General features: G+C 36.0%; 1 protein-coding gene across 2 annotated transcripts in view; it reads right to left on the reverse strand.

The window, feature by feature from the left end:
• The window catches only part of ANO10 (anoctamin 10), a 56,063-nt gene that overhangs the window by 21,539 nt on the left and 16,655 nt on the right, over positions 1-17,869 (reverse strand). For both annotated transcript variants that reach the window (XM_083378554.1, XM_083378555.1), the window contains 6 exons: positions 16,419-16,474; positions 16,017-16,091; positions 14,937-15,119; positions 12,369-12,560; positions 10,876-11,004; positions 4,347-4,463 (listed from right to left, as the gene is read on the reverse strand). In XM_083378554.1, the coding sequence (XP_083234680.1) occupies positions 4,347-4,463; positions 10,876-11,004; positions 12,369-12,560; positions 14,937-15,119; positions 16,017-16,091; positions 16,419-16,474 (752 nt within the window). The remainder of the gene's footprint in view (positions 1-4,346; positions 4,464-10,875; positions 11,005-12,368; positions 12,561-14,936; positions 15,120-16,016; positions 16,092-16,418; positions 16,475-17,869) is intronic.

Consider the following 17,869-nt stretch of genomic DNA (forward strand, 5'->3'; position numbering starts at 1 on the left):
AGAGATCTGATAGACATTTCAGAGAAGAAAAAACTTTTATTCTATGTGGAAGAGCTTCAGGTTAATCTACAATTTTTAATAGAACTTTGGGGTTTTTTTCATGGATATTAACAAACTTGAGAATTTCTTCAGGAAATGGGACTTAAAAGACATTCCTGAGAAGGATAAGCTAGAGGGAGTGACTTAAATAAAATGAATTCATCAGAGTTAGGATGGATCTTTACAAGTCTGACATATGTATGGAAGGAACGTTTTAATGTAATTTTGTTTATAAAGTGGGTTTGTAAATGTTTGTATTCTGTCTTTTTATATGTATGAATAAATCCCAAAGTTTGTAAAATATTATTGAAATCAAATTCAAAAATATGAATGGTTAATACTTTAAATACTTTTAAAGAGAAGAACTAACAGAGGAAGAAGAGATTAAGAAGAGGTGGCAAAATTACACAGAAGAACTATACAAGAACGAGCTTAACGTCCCTGATAACCACGATGAGGTGGTCACTGATCTCGAGCTGAGCAACAACAAAGCTAGTGGAGGTGACAGTATTCCAGATGAGCTATTCAAAATCTTAAAAGACGATGCAGTAAAAGTGCTACACTCAATTTGCCAGCAAATTTGGAAAACTCAACAGTGGCCACAGGATTGGAAAAGATCAGTTTACATTCCAATTCCAAAGAAAGGCAGTGCCAAAGAATGTTCAAACTATTACACCATTACACTCATTTCACATCCTACTAAAGTTATGCTTAAAGTCCTACAAGGTAGACTCCAGTAGTATGTGGATCGAGAACTACCAGAAGTACAGGCAGGATTTCGAAGAGGCAGAGGAACTAGAGATCAATTTCCCAACATACGCTGAATCATGGAGAAAGCTAGGGAGTTCCAGAAAAACATCTACTTCTGCTTCATTGTCCATGCTAAGGTCTTTGATTGTGTGGATCACAACAAACTGTGGCAAGTTCTTAAAGAGATGGGAGTACCAGACCATCATTTATTCTACAGGGCCATTAATTTAATTTTTCTTTTAACTTCTGCATTATTATATGTTATTGTTGTTAGCCGCCCTGAGTCCTTCGGGAGATAGGGTGGCATATAAATCCCAATAATAAATAAATAAATAAATAAATAAATAAATAAATAAATAAATAAATAAATAAATAAATAAATAAATAAATAAATAAATAAATAAATAAATAAATTTGTCTCTTGAGAAACCTATATGTGGGTCAAGAAGCAACAGTGAGAACTGGATATGGAACCACTGATTGGTTCAAAATTGGGAAAGGAGTCCGGCAAGGCTGTATACTGTCGCCTTGCCTATTTAACTTATATGCAGAGCACATCATGAGAAAGGCAGGGCTAGATGAATCAAAAGTTGGAATTAAGATTGCCGGAAGAAACATCAACAACCTAAGATATACAGATGATACCACTCTAATGGCAGAAAGTGAAGAGGAACTAAAGAACCTCTTGATGCGCGTGAAGAAGGAGAGTACAAAAGTTGGGTTGACACTAAACATTAAGAAAACCAAGATCATGGCATCCGGCCCTCTCAATTCCTGGCAAATCGATGGGGAGGAAATGGAGATAGTGACAGATTTTATTTTCCTGGGCTCCAAGATCACTGCAGATGGGGACTGCAGCCAAGAAATTAAAAGACGCGTGCTCCTGGGGAGGAAAGCCATGACAAATCTAGACAGCACACTAAAAAGCAGAGACATCACCCTGCCAACAAAAGTGCATATAGTCTTCCCAGTTGCAACATATGGCTGTGAAAGTTGGACCATAAGAAAGGCTGAGTGCCAAAGAATTGAAGCCTTTGAACTATGGTGCTGGAGAAGACTCCTGCGAGTCCCTTGGGCTGCAAAGCAATCAAACCGGTCAGTCCTAGAGGAGATCAACCCTGACTGCTCTTTAGAAGGCCAGATCCTGAAGTTGAAACTCAAATACTTTGGCCACCTAATGAGAAGGAAGGACTCCCTGGAGAAGAGCCTAATGCTGGGAAAGGTTGAGGGCAAGAGAAGAAGGGACAACAGAGAATGAGGTGGCTGGATGGAGTTACTGAAGCAGTAGGCGTGAGCCTAAATGGACTCCAGAAGATGGTAGAGGACAGGAAGGCCTGGAGAAACGTTGTCCATGGGGTTGCGATGGGTCGGACACGACTTCGCAACTAACAACAAAGAGAAGAAAAAAAATCCTATTGCATGAGTATAAATTGGAGGGAGAGGTTTAAACTTAATGAGTTAATTGTAGTTAGTTGGGATTTTATTGGATACATATACATATATAGATATAGATATATATAGAGAGAGATATCAAAGAAAGTTTTAATTTAGTTTTGTGATTTGGGTTCTGGGTTTATAAAGTGGGTTTAAAAATAAAGCGTATTTTCTCCTTTATATATAACGTTTGAGTTATCTTTAAATTTGTAAAATATTATTGAAAATGAATTTTAATGTATGTATGTTAAGCAGAAGCTAAACAAAGAGTAAAATTAAAAAAGATGTGTTATAACTTATCGATTTTAGAAAAGATTTTAAAGAAAAGATTAATGTTTCAAAATTTAGAAAAAGTATTTTTTTCCTTTAGGGTTAAAACGTTTGAAAGAATATATTACATTTTATTAATATAAATTATGACAATCTATAACTACTAATGAGAAAATAGTAATATATATTATTTCCCACAGCAAGAAAAAGCAGAGATTGTTAAATTGATTCTTTTATCCAAAGAAGAGAATATATTTAATTTTGTTACTATTTGGAAACTGCTTCTGGACTGTGCGCTTGTGATGGGGAAAAATGAAAATTTGCTTTTGCTTTTGTTGATTAGACAGATTTGTTAGTATAGAAATGGCCAATATATTGTATAAAAGTAAAAAGTTGAGGTTATTATGTTATTTATTTCTACTGTGTCAAAAGTGTGTTGGAAGTCGACACTTTTTTTTAACTTTCTTTTCACCCCACATTTTCCCTTTTTCCTTTCCCCTAGTTTTCCATTACTTTTTATTTTCCTTTGTATCTTATATCTTGATAAAATTAATAAAATTTGATATATGAAGACAGGTCAACTAATTCTACTTTATTATAAAGTTATATTAACAGAATCTTGCAAATCTAAAAGTACTTCTCCTTCCCCTCCATTCCAAATAGAGAGAATCTCTTCTGAACCTCTTGCTCTGCCCAGATTCCTGTTGTGGGCCATGTTGCCTTTTACTTCCAACGATTGTTCCTGTTGCTCTGTGTTCCACATATTATTCCCACACATCATTTATCACGTGAATGAATGTGTTAAAAAAGTGTTGTTTTCAAACAAACAAATAAACAAAAATCCCTTCCCTCTTCCAACAATAGAGTAATAAAAAAGAAAAGAGGAAATTTTAAAGGCTGAAGCAAATGATTAGATAGCAAAAGGTCAGATTCCCTCAAAGCTCTCCAATATTTTTTAAGAAGCCATTGTATCTTACAATCATAGGTGAGAAAGCTGATCAGAATCAATCAGAACCAATATTTCACATGTATGAAAAGTTAAATCATTACATATTATCCAAGAATACATATTTATGTTACAAAATAACAGATTCCTATTGTATCCTAGAAAAAGTTTTTCAGAAATAATAACTGTTTGACAGAGGAACTACTTATCCAAAGAGAGATATTTTTTTAAATCTTGAGATGAAAATTAATAATTAAAATATTGGCTAATTAATATGTAATGATATTTTGAAAACTAAAATAGCTGACTATATTCAGTTAAAACATTTGTTAAGCTCCTTGTTTGGCCCTGGATGGTTTAACATAGTTTAGAATGCAGAATTATTTTATATTACATCCCTAATTATTTCAAGCGTACTTCAAGAGTGAATAAATGGGAAGTATTAGTTCAACAAAAAATATTAAATGACTGAAAAGTGACTTATGACCAGTTTTTACACTTACAACTATTGCAGTATCCCATGGTCACATGAACAGAATTCAGGCACTTGGCAACTGGCATGTATTTAAAACAGTTGCACGTCACAGGTTGTGGCTGTGGGCAGTCAGCCTGCAATACTGCATTCTAATCACTGTGTCACCACAGCTCCTATTAATTAACCTTAACACTCTTAGTATTGCCTGTTAATGTCATGTAAGGGTTATAATAGAGACATATGCATGTAGACTTACAGACACGTATGCAGATACATATTATAGATTATTATTTAAAAATTAAAAATTGAACAGCTGCGACCATCATACATTTTTTAAACAAATGAGTAATTGTCACATAATTTAATTAATTAATTAGTTAAGAAAAGCAATATAGTTTTCCGCATTTGTCTTGCCCGTATTAGAGTCCTTACCTGTTGTTTCAATGCTTCCAAAGATTCAAATTCTAGCCTTGCCACCTTTATCTGAATATCTCGGGGTTTGTCAGCAATCACATAGGACATAAGAAACTTCACTGCTAAGGCTAAATGCTGGGAAAAAAAAGTAGAATAAAATAGCATTCAGGGTTGAGGTCTTCGTATATTGATACTGTGCTGAAATATTCACTCTTTAGTTCAGCAGCTAATCATAAGCCTAATTGAACCATCATAATTTGAAGAACCATGTTTCTGAACTACTTGCAGAAAGAAGAAAAAAATCTCTATGGCAGATTCCTCTGGATATTCATATAGAAGTCTATATACTTATTATTTTCTTCTCTTCAATTGGTCTGTTCAATTGGAGACTGCCTGGATAAGTCCTTACAATTTTCTTGGCAAGGCTTTTGCAGAAGTAGTTTGCCTTTCCTCCTCCCCAGGGCTGAGAAAGTGACCAGCCCAAAGTTACCCAGCTCTCTTTGTGACTTAAGATAGAATTAGAACTCACACATTCCCAGTTTTTATCCTTAACCGGTACATCAAACTGGCTCTGAAATAATATAATTATTTATAATAAATTTGCTCAATTAGGCTGTGAAGATAGCCAAGTTTTCACATAAGGGCAGAAAATTTGAAATAATTATTTTACAATTCTAGTCTTAAAAGCAGACAACTTTTAAAGTATATGTATTCAAAATCAAATTGTAAAAATCTGGCATGTGGACCTGGCTTGTGGGTTCAAGCTGCATGAAACACAATTCACATATGTCAAGGATTTTGAGCTTTCATTTCCCCTTACCATTGCCAGAATATAAAGCTACAGTAAGATAAATATGGTGTAATGATACTATGGAAGCATTATGAATAATTACAGTATAAATAAATAAGTAGTATTTAATTAATTTGTAAAGTTACCTTCTCAACAAATAACACTAGATGGCAAGCAATATTAAATAAAAACAATTACAAACACTAATATTCACAGTAGCCAAGAAAACATTACAGTCAACAGATGTGAATGGGGTTCTTTCCTACTCTCAGCCCCCAAACCAGGAGAAAATTCAGGTCCATCCTCATCCCTCCTGTAGCACTTAAAAGAATGAATGTAAGAATATAGAACAGTTTGCAATTCTCAGTAGTTTCTCCACTACCGTTAGTTGTTTTTAACTCTAACATTTCCTGGTAACTGGATGAAATCCTATTCTAATTCAGATTACAATAGAGGAAAATACAAAAATACATACTTCCCTGCAATAAATATGTTATTTCTCAAAATGATTAAAACAGGAACATCACTAGAGCCGTCAGGAAATTCAGAAGCAACAAATTCACAAGTAAATCAATTAGGATTTAATTTAAACATTTTAAAAGTCTATAGAAACAAACTACTGCATGTCAACCTAGTAAAATATGTATTCAGTCTCTGAAATATACTTTGTATCTGAAATATATGATTAAATTAGGAAAAAGTAAAGCTCTCCATTTCTGGAAAGCAGAGAGCCTTGGTTATCTTTGTGAAGAAAACCAAAGCTTTCTGTTGCTTGGAAAGTTGACAGGTTTGGTTTCTTTCATAAAGAAAAACAAAGTTCTCCATAAGCCTGGAAAGCTTTTAAAAGCAAAGCTCTCTGTTGCTTGGAAAATGACAGCTACTTGTAGGATCCCAACCTCAGAGAAGCAAAGCAACCTCTCTGTGGCTGGGATTCCACAAGTGACTGTCATTTTTTCAACCAGTGCTTCCATGATCATGCTGCACAGTTACAAACTCCTTAGTTGCTAGGTTGCATGGGTCACTGGGTGGCAGGAGTTTGCAGCCGCACTCAGAAAAAGACAACTACTTGTGGGATTGTGCCATGTGGCCTAGCAACGGAACAGCCTGTCCTCCTTTCCTCTTCTACTTCCTGGGTGCTTTGAAAGGTAAATGTGTGACTGTGACAGGGGTGGAGAGGAGGTCCAAGCCGCTCTGGGGATCTCGAGGGACAAGAAGAACATGGGATATATCAGGGGGTAGGGGAAAGGCCTTGGGAGGAGTGAGGCAGGTAGGCTTGTCCCTGCACTAGGATCCTAGAGTCTCCCCTGCCTGAGGAACCACATGTTTACTTAACGGCCATCCTGAAGTCCAACTGTAATGAATAAACTTCACTATGGTCATAAATCAAGAATTATCTGTATCTCTGGACCCAGTTTTTTATTCTGGATTGAGTTCTTTAACAACCTGGTTTTCAAACAAGGCATTTCCAGAATATGTATGCAATTGTTGAATAATCAGCTTGCCTTTGTGTATGACTACTTGCTATTTTCCAGTAAATTGTTTAAAATCAAATCAGCATATGAATAGTGTGAACTGTGACTTTAAGCATGTAAACTGTGCATGCAATTTAAATTTCTAATTATACTACAAGTAGCACTTGAAGTATAAGTAGCTTATTTTGATCACGTAACAATTGTTGGAAAATGTGTGCATTTTATAACTGATGGAGAATGTGTTCCTATATATTTGTATTTATTATTGTTGTTGTTGCTGCTGCTGCAGTCATAAAGGTAAAGGTTCCCCCGCACATGCGTGCTAGTCGTTTCCAACTCTAGGGGCCGGTGTTCATCTCCATTTCAAAGCCAAAGAGCCAGCGCTTGTCCGAGGACATCTCCGTGGTCATGTGGCCGGCATGACTAGATGCCAAAGGCGCACGGAATGCTGTTACCTTCCCACAGTAGTGGTCCCTATTTTTCTACTTGCTTTCGAACTGCTAGGTTGGCAGAAGCTGGGACGAGTAACAGGCGCTCACTATGCTATGCAGCACTCGGGATTCGACCCGCCAAACTGCCGACCTTCTGATGGACAAGCTCAGTGTTCTAACCCACTGAGCCACCACGTCCCTTGCTGCAGTCATAAATAGATGCAATATCCATTTTTACTGACCCCCAGGTAATTTTCAGGTTTAAATGTTTGAAAAAAAACAACAACAGTATTCCTGGGGAAAATTAATAAATGAAATAACATCTGCCTCAAAGGAAGCCACACATCATTGAGCCAATGCTTTATATTGAGTGCCACATTGTCAACTATTATTTGAACCCAACAATTTTTGTTTTATGAAGAAATATAACAAATACCAAAATGCTCATCTATTAATGTTTGATACCACACATCTCTTATTCCATGCTTCTCTATTACCTTGGATATCTAATTTAGTGTATTCTTACAACAATTTTATTATAGACTTCTTAAATCCTTTAATGCTAGAGACAGCCAAAATACTTATGTTTACAGTCTACACTTTCATATCAGCAAGTATTTTAAGGGAAAACACTGCACTTTGGGGCAAATAGTACACTGTGGCTCCTCAAACAACAAAAAATCCTTTTTTTAATCTTATCAATTTTTCTATATTCTATCCTGTGCTAGATCTGCCAACAAAAGAAATGCTTTGCCAATTTCATCTTCAATATTAATTAGTATGACTGGAGGAATTAAATATACTGCAAATTGTCTTTCTCTATTAGCTAATGGAAGGAGAAGGGAAATCCTACATTTGTAATTGGTATCAAACATGCTGATTCCAGGAAGGCCCATGAAAACAAGTTCCAGGAAAACAATGCTTTTCTAAATAATTTCCTGAATAAAAAAAAGAAAGTGGGGGGATGCATAAAATTTTAATATAATGCATTCAACTTCTAAAAATATTTTAAGAATGTATAGAGAAAACATTTCACAGATTTTTTTGCCTGACAGTTGTAAGATAGTTAGAAAAAGGACAGAAAAATAAAACAAAACCTTTTGACAAAACAAGAAGTTATATTAGTATAAAAAGAGGAAAACATGAAACTATTTGAAGTAGAAAACGTATCAGCTATATATCAGTTTCATTAATTAAAATAACTCTTTATGAGAATCCTGATGGTTCATCATTGCAGGAGCAAAGTCCTTCAAAGTCCTTGCTTATTGCAAGGTCTCCAGTATAATAAAAGATAGGAAAGACTAAAGCGTAATAAAAAGATAAAGGTTCCCCCGCACATGCGTGCTAGTCGATTCCGACTCTAGGGGCCAGTGCTCATCTTCGTTTCAAAGCCAAAGAGCCAGCGCTTGTCCGAGGACATCTCCGTGGTCATGTGTCTGGCATGACTAGACGCCAAAGTCGCACGGAACGCTGTTACCTTCCCACCATAGTGGTCCCTATTTTTCTACTTGCATTTTTATGTGCTTTCGAACTGCTAGGTTGGCAGAAGCTGGGATGAGTAACAGGTGCTCACTCTGCTACGCGGCACTTGGGATTCGACCTGCCAAACTGCCGACCTTCTGATCGACAAGCTCAGCGTCCTAACCCACTGAGCCACCGCGTCCCTTTTAAAGCGTAATAGAATGAGATATTATAGTTAACATTAAATATGGCTTTCTTTTTCAGAGAAAACCTCTCATATTTATTTTTCATCTATAGTTCTGTGTCAAAATGAACTAGTGGAATGATACAGAGATATAGGTAAAGAACAGAGAAGGCTGAAACTAATGGTAACAGGAAGAAGCAGTTATTAACTGCTGTTAACAGTTATTAACAGTCAACTGTTTAGTGTAATATAGCATACATAGGCTAGAAAAGACTGGGCTATGGAAACTGAAGATATGAGAAGCAAGATGGAAAATAAAGTGACATGAAATAGGTTACGTGATGACAGCACACTCATCAAATGCCAGTGGAAATTCTAATTATTATGAAAAGGAAAATAGCTTTGAAGTGAAGTAAGAATGGGAAGGGTCTAGAGCAGACGTCAAACACAAGGCCCGGAGGCCGGATCCGGCCCGCGAAGTGGTTTCATGTGGCCCGCGAAGCCATCCTGGAAACAGTGAGGGAACGGCCCCCACTGCCTTGGCCCTGGCCCAGAGACCCTCCTTCTGCCAGAGACCCTCAGATCTGTCCCACTCCTGCCCAGGCCCCCATAGGCACCCTTGATGCGAACGATGTAGAGCTGGCCACACCCACCCAGTAGGCCACACCCACCCTGGCCATACCCACCCGGCCCCCTGAGGGCAACCGCAATGCTGATGCGGCCCTCAATGAAATTGAGTTTGACACCCCTGGTCTAGAGAAATGGAAAATGAATATTACAAGTATAGGAGCTAAAAAGTAAAGGAGCTACAGTTACAGTCATTTTTTAAAAGTAACAGCTGAATTGATTTCATTCTTTCTTTTCTTAATAATGAATATATTATGAATTATATTCCAATACATTTTTTGAAAAAAAAAATCACATTTCCAAAGGCACTTATAGAAATCTCTAGGCCAGTGGTTCTCAACCCGTGGTCCACAGACCCCTGGCAGGCCGCAATGTTGTCACAGGATACAAAGGCTTGAAAAAAATGTTATGATTTAAATCTTGAGTTAAGTCTTGGGAGTCCATGGCAGTGGTCACAAAAGGTATTTAAAACGAAGAAAAAGTTGAGAACCACTACTCTAGGCTATGGGATTTATGATAAATGTAGATTAAATTAGCTTATTAATGACTAATTAGTGTACTTAAAGTTTGACTTTACTAAGTAGTTACATTTCACTGATTGCATTGTTTACTTCTGAGTAAATATGGACAGAATTGTATTACTCAATTTTTTATTAAGTTCTTTTACTTGAGGCTATTTTTCCTAATTCTATTAATGTTTTCATTTGACATTCATAGTATTACGAGTTCATGGAAAACAAGAATTCAATTAAGTAACAGCTTGTACAGTATGTTCACACGCCCCCTTATGGTAGAACTCAATCAATTTATTAAAATGAATGAGCCAAGGACAATGCTAGTGAGTGCATTTATGAAATTATTTTATGCAAATATATTGTAACAATAATTATGAAGTTAAGATCAATCACTTTATAACAAACATTTTGTAAGAACAATTTATACATATGTTATCTAAACATAACAGATCAACAATTCAGTTCAGTACAAGTTTTAGAAGAATTTACAAAATACTTTTAATTAGGCTTTACTCAAGAAGCATATATAATTAATGATTTTGATTCAAGTTTGGACAAGTAATGGCAGTTATCTTATGCAGCCATCTTGAACTAGAAAACTAGTTATTTTCTATTTTCATAAATACTCATGTGGCTTTTCTTTAACCAGTTATATTTGGTGGGTTTTAATCTTGTAAGATGCCAAGAGTGACTTGTGAGAAATGGATGGCTATATAAATCATATAAATAAAACAAAACAAAACAATTTATTTTTATTCATGGCCTACACAATTGATGGTCTTGTAAAGAAATGTTTTCTTAATTTTTCATAACTTTGAACAATCGCTAGGTGACTGGTCATAAGTTGATGACTACTTATAGTGAATTTGTGGATATAAACTCTTAACTCTTTCAACAGTTGCTCTCAGCCTTGCTTTCTTGTCTTTTCCTAGTTGGATATATTAAACAGCAAGAAATGATGTTTTCAATAATACTGCTTTTGCAGTCACCTATAACCTATCAAGAAAGTATATGTAATCCATAGTCACTTTTTCTGAAATATAAGAAATATTTAAACCTTGACTTACCTCTGCCAAAACTACAATTATGATAAGTTCAGATTTTGAATCTGGGAAGAGTGCATTTACTTGAGGTGACATGCCAATTAGGACACAGTTGGTAATAACTGAGATTACAGTCATAGTTTGAAAAGCCATCTAAAAGAAATAAGGAAATAAAAAAAAATAGAATGTATTAACTACGATCACATTATTTTCTGATACTCTTTTGTTTAATATTTGTATAATTATTATGTGTTTAATATTTTGTTTAATATTGGTATAATTACCTACAACTAGATAAGAATCTGCCTAATTACGGCAGTGCTACACTTATATTGCCTGTGTTGCTTGGGTTGCCAGGTGGCTTCTCTATGCAATTCGAAGTGATGGTTATAACCTATGAAGCCTAAGCTAAATTAGCTGAAGAACCATTTTCTCCAGAAGGAATCTATTTCTCCTATTTAAATGATCCGAAAGAATGTTTTAGATTCATCTTCCCTGGCAGGTTACTAGGTTTATTCAATGGTAGCCCACATTCTGTGAAATATATTCCTCCCAACATCTTAAGTCTTCTTAAGGTAAAGGTAAAGGTAAAGGTTCCCCCGCACATACGTGCTAGTCGTTTCCGACTCTAGGGGCCGGTGCTCATCTCCGTTTCAAAGCCGAAGAGCCAGCGCTTGTCCGAGGACATCTCCGTGGTCATGTGGCCGGCATGACTAGACGCCAAAGGCGCACGGAACGCTGTTACCTTCCCACCGTAGTGGTCCCTATTTTTCTACTTGCATTTTTACATGCTTTCGAACTGCTAGGTTGGCAGAAGCTGGGACGAGTAACAGGTGCTCACTCTGTTACGCGGCACTCGGGATTCGACCCGCCAAACTGCCGACCTTCTGATCGACAAGCTCAGCGTCCTAACCCACTGAGCCACCGCGTCCCTTAGTGTCTTATTTTTCCATAATGCCATGAGGATCTGAGTCATTAGTAGAGCATCTGAAATATGAAAACATGTCATGGCCCTGTAATGCTGATTTATTTGCATCTTTTTTTCAATCTTATTTACAGTGTTGTTTTTTTTATTAAAGCATCAGGTTTCCAGCTTTTTTGCAGATGAGAGGGTGGGATCAAAATGTAATAGAGAGACATTCATTCTATTTTATAACATAGAGAATAAATAATAAAACAAAATAGAAACAGAGATATCGTAACTATGACAGCTGAGATCCAAGACATTTGTTCAACTGAGGGCAATGGAAAAGTGATTTGCTTATCTACTTTCTTTTATTTGTAGGTCTCCAGATTTTTTAAAAAGGGATGAGAAATTGTCCCACCCATGCAATGAAATCACTGTTATTTGCCACAGTTCCCCAGGACCTCAGAAGCTAAAGGGGAAAAAAAGAGGGAAAGAAAATTAGCTTTGGGGGAAACAAAGTATGGTCAACCTTGACTTATATTTGACCTAATCTTCTCAATGCTAATAACATCTATGAAGTCTAGAAAACATAATTATTTACATGGATTACCTGCCATACACCTATATTTGCAGCAGGCTCTGAAAATGGGCGTTTAAAAACACTGCACATTTTTAAGGCATCAGAATACATCTCAGTGATGTTGTTTAGCACAGCAAAAACAGCAGCCAAAGGATAGACGCATGAAAAAAGGCTCACATAACCAAACTGTAAGAACAACTCCAAATAATCATCAAAAGTACCCTGAAAAGAAAGACAATAATTTTCAGATTAGAAGCAGCTTTATAACACTTGGCAAAATTTATGTACATGGCTAACTAATTACAAAGATGGAAGTGGAGAATAAGATTAAAAGGAGATTATCCATTCTAAATTACTGCTATTTGAAGTCCAATTAATCTTATTTAAGCATTCATTTCACATGAAACAAAAGTACCAAGACACTGCTGCATGAGAGAATGTATACATCTAACACTAGGAGTCATCCAATTAATTTCCTTCCCTAAAGTACAGCAACATTCAATGATAATAATAGAATAGAGCTGGAAGGGACCTTGGAGGTCTTCTAGTCCAGCCCCCTGCTCAAGCAGGAGAACCTATGTCTCAGACAGGTGGATGTCTAGCCTCTTCTTAAAAATCTCCAGTGATGGGACACCCACGATTTCTGGGGGCAAGCTATTCCAATGGTTGATTGTCCTCACTGAGTTTGTCTTCTGGGGTGTTGGCTACTCCTGCTAGTTTGGTATCATCTGCAAATTTGATGAGTTGCCTTTCTATTCTCTCATCTAAGTCATTGATGAAGATATTGAACGGTACTTTGTGGTACACCACTACTTACTTCTCTCCATCTGGATGTAGTACCATTGAGGATTACTCATTGGGTACAGTTTGTTAGCCAGTTACAGATCGATCTGGTAGTGATATTGTCTATTCCACCTTTTCTTTACCAAGGAGTAGGTTGTGGTCTACCTTGTCAAATGCCTTACTGAAGTCTAAGTTTACTATGTCCACTGAGTTTCGCTGGTCTACTAGTTTTTCTAAGAATGAGATGAGATTGGTTTGGCATGATCTCTTTTTTGACAAACCTGTGCTGGCTACTAGTTATGACTTTGTTTGCTTCTAGTTGTTTGCAGATCTATTTTTTGATCATCTTTTCTAGGATTTTCCTAGGTATTGATGTCTGTAGTTTCTTGGGTCTGTTTTTTTCCCTTCCTTTCTTGAAGGTGGAGACCACATCAGCTCTTTTCCAATCCTCTGGTACTTCCAAAGTGCTCCAGGATTTATGGAGAATGTGATGCAACAGTTCTGAGATAACTTCTGCCAGCTCTTTCAGAACTCTGGAATGTAGCCTGTTTAGTCCCGGTGATTTATATTCATTAAGGTTGGATAGGTGCTCCCTTACCATTTTCTTGCTTATTTTAATTTTTGTTTCTGATATGTCTTTTGCAGTGGATTTTTTTGATATGTTGGGCTGTAGTTTCTTTTTGTGTGAAGACTGATACAAAATATGAGTTAAGCAGCTCTGCTTTCTCCCTGTTACCTGTAATTTCCTTACCATCTTCTCCCTTTAGCGGGCCTACAGTTTCCTTGAGTTTTTTTCTTATATTATATTACTATCATTATTATTAAATACAACCCTAAATTAAACACTCTTAAAAAGTGAGTGACAAAAATGACCTGACACCCCCCCCCCCAAAATTAAGTTTTCCCATTAATGAAAGCCATTGGGACAAGTCTTTCTCTGTTTGTGTCCAAAGGGAAAAAATGAAGAAAACCCCCCCAAATATTACTAGTGGAATATTCATGTCTGGATTCATGAGGGCAAACATTAAAATTTACTTGCCAGGTATAGACTAGACTGTCAGGACCCACCCCAATCCACGTCTTAGGAAAACAAAAACTCTTGGAGTCAGTTCTAGTCCAAAAGGAATTTTTACTAGGACATGCTTGGTTGTGGAAATACAAGACAGGACTTGGTATTGTTTTACAGATTGAAACTTTATAAAGAGTTCCCGGTTCAATCCTCCTTCCCTCAACCCCATTTGGTCAGCCCCCCATCATTTTACTTCGTGTCATCCCTTTCGTAGGAAAAAGGGAACTTCGAATCTTTATGGTTATTGCCTTCTTCCTTTACAGATTCAAATGGAGACACAGGCCAGATGCCTTCTTCCCTAACCCTCCCCTTTGTTCCCCCAGTTCAAAAGGTTTCCCTTGGTCTTTGAAATAACCTAAGGCAGGCTGAATCCACATGCGCTCCTACTTCCTCGGGTGATGGCAGAATCCATGGGGCGGGGATAATGTCTTAAACATACATTTATGAATGTGATATAAATGGATTCTGACATAGACATCTAAACTTACAAAAGCAGGTAAACAAGATGGAATTTTGGATTAAATCAGTGTACATTATATTCCAACTGAATTCTCCTGGCATATCAAAATCCAAGTGTTTTTATAATCTACAATTCATAAATCAGATTAGCTTTAGGCACAACTAATATAAATATGGCCAAGCAATGTTTTATAAAGCTACATGTTTATGCAATTTTGACAAACACTGACTGAATAAACATGAATTAAATCTAATAGGATTCAAAGAAAGGAGAGAGCATAGCTTACCAAGTAAGTATCCATCCCCTTTTCCAGATTAACTTGTTCAAATAAAGACATATCAGTATCTATTTCCAGGGCTTTCACCTTTTTCTCTACTGTTTTATTCCTTCTTTTTTGGAGCCAATAAGGCAGTGCAGCTTCCACAAACTGATTAAGGACTTGTGAAGTTATTAGTAAAGTTGCCAAGCTCTTTAAGAAAATTTAAAAAATCAAATTAAACAGTGTTCAACATCTTTTGTGTGATTGATACTGCTTTTTCTATTGCTTTATAGTGTTGTTAACAACCCAAAATCACATTTGCCAGGTGGGTGGCCATATGTATTGATTTTTAGCAACGATATTTACAGCCAATGAAAGGATCAAGTGAATTCCAGCAAACAGTGCTGATATAAACACTTAAAAATATATTGAATTAATCCAGGTTTTGTATTGAGGTTGATATAAGAGATGTGTGTAGCAATAATAATATAAATAACTCATTTGCAGACCTGGTATCAATTACCTTTCAGGAGCCTTACTGAATTAATCATTCTCTGAAGAAAAATATATTAGTAGATAATTAAAAAAATGCCTCAAGTTCAACTATTATTATTGTAAAATTCCATTGTAAATAGAGCTTATTTTAAATTCCATTACAACACTTTTACTGCTTCTCCCCCATTCATGAAGCCTGACATGTGCATATATTTTAAAAGTTTATATTTTATGAAGGCACTGAACTCTGCAATTGTTCTATACGCAGATTAATGTTCTATGACAGAAATGATCTTAGCAAATCTTAATTTACAAAGAGAAGTGTTGGCAAAACTGTGTTACTTTCATGGAACATTGTTTAGTAAATTAAGAGCAGTCTTTCAAATTTGATACAAGCGAACACAAACTAAAACAGCCTTTATAACAACACACTTCAGTAGTTCTTTCAGTGAGCAAATAAATCAGTGCAAATGTAAACATAAGATTTTTTTATGACAGGAAAATAGTTCTTCGAATTTCTTAACCCAAACCATTCAAGATTGAGCAATAGTTTATATTTACAAAGGAAAATCATCTAAGTTGATTTTTAGAACATTTGTCCACAAAACTTACCTGTCTCAGAAGTTTCATGTCAACTAAGATAAATGCAATGTAGAATAGAGAGGCAAAGCAATTTAAAAAGTTGAACTGCAAAAAAATAGAAAATTAATTAAAAAGGCATTCTATCAGTTATCCAGAAATAGTAATGTATGATTCATATGACAACACATACATACATACATATAACCCTGTGTATAATTAATTTTAATTAGTTGGAGAAAGAAGTTTAATGCAGAAAATCTTTGTATGAACTAAATGTGGTTCCCAAGATTTACAATGCTACTCCAATCAAGTAACCACAATACACAAAAGACTTTTCTGACCAAAAACAGTAATCTCTGGAGTCAAACTAATTTCAGTTGGCTTTCTCAGGGGTATTATTAAACAGAAGCAAAATGCCTCAATTATACTTACCACCAAGACTTTCAAAATTAAATGATTCTGATATGAAGACTCCAATCTATGGTTTTCTGAAATTTAATAAAAAATTGCAATTAGTTAAAATATTAGACTATTTATAGAAAGTGAAACATTTTGTCTTTAAATAAAGGTAAGAATGAATGTAAAAATGAAAAGTATGAGAAACTGCAGAATGTATATTAAAAATATAATATTTATATCATTCTTCTTTTTCTTATTATAGAGAATGATTTTAAACATGAGACTGCCTAGATTTTAAGAAGATGCATTATCAACTTCGGTAATCTAGAGTCCATACTACTAGAAAGAAAAACTACACTGAGTTTTAAAATAGTCTGACAATCCATATGTGAGCCTTGAACTAAATAAAGTGTGACTAAAATAATTTTAGATCAAGCTATTTTAGAAGAAAAGCCTTTTAAAATAAAATTAGGTAGGAGGGAATTAGCAAGAATAGGGCAATTACCCTGGTAGCAAAGCTTTCACTATCAACTTTGTTAAATTCAAAGTTATATTTTATTCCAAAACTTTAATGGACTCAAATAACTTTTTACCTTGCCCAATCTAGAATGATTAGAATTAAATTGTAACTTGCCAAAGGCAATTTGCTTCATAACTGAAAAGGTATTTGAACTTCAGTTCTCTACCATTCTAGATTCAAACTCTGCATCATCCGTTATAAGGCAAGTTTCAATTCCCACAAATCTATCCAAATTTTATTTTATAATGATTATTATAAAATAATAGAACTTTCATTTCCAGATAATTAAGAGTCTGTATTGCCTTTAAATTATTGAAACTAATAGGGCAGTGTTGGTTTCATAGATATCAACTCCCTAAGAAAAAAAATCCAAACAAGATGGATATTTTAGCTATCACAAAACAAGAACATTGAATTTCAATGTTTTAGGCCAAACATGTCAAACACAAGGCCCGGGGGCCGGATCCGGCCCATGAAGTGGTTTCATGTGGCCCGCAAAGCCATCCTAGAAACAGTGAGGGAACGGCCCCCACTGCCTTGGCCCTGAGACCCTCCTTCTGCCAGAGACCCTCAGATCTGTCCCACTCCTGCCCAGGCCCCCATAGGCACCCTTGATGCGAACGATGTAGAGCTGGCCACGCCCACCCAGTAGGCCATACGCACTCTAGCCACGCCCACCCAGTAGGCCACGCCCACCCTGGCCATACCCACCCGGCCCCTTGAGGGCAAACGCAATGCTGATGCGGCCCTCAGTGAAATTGAGTTTGACACCCCTGTTTTAGGCTTAGTAATTTATCAGCTCTTAAAAAAAACACATGAAACCATACAGTTGATTCTTCTTATTCACAAATTCTGTATTTGTGAATTTGCCTACTTGTTAAATTTTATTTGTAACTAAAAAATTAATAGATATTGTGCTTTCACAGTCATCCGTGGACATGCAGAGGGCAGCAAAAACAAAACA

The sequence above is a fragment of the Vipera ursinii genome, assembly GCF_947247035.1.
Source record: "Vipera ursinii genome assembly, chromosome: Z".
Lineage (NCBI taxonomy): Eukaryota > Metazoa > Chordata > Lepidosauria > Squamata > Viperidae > Vipera > Vipera ursinii.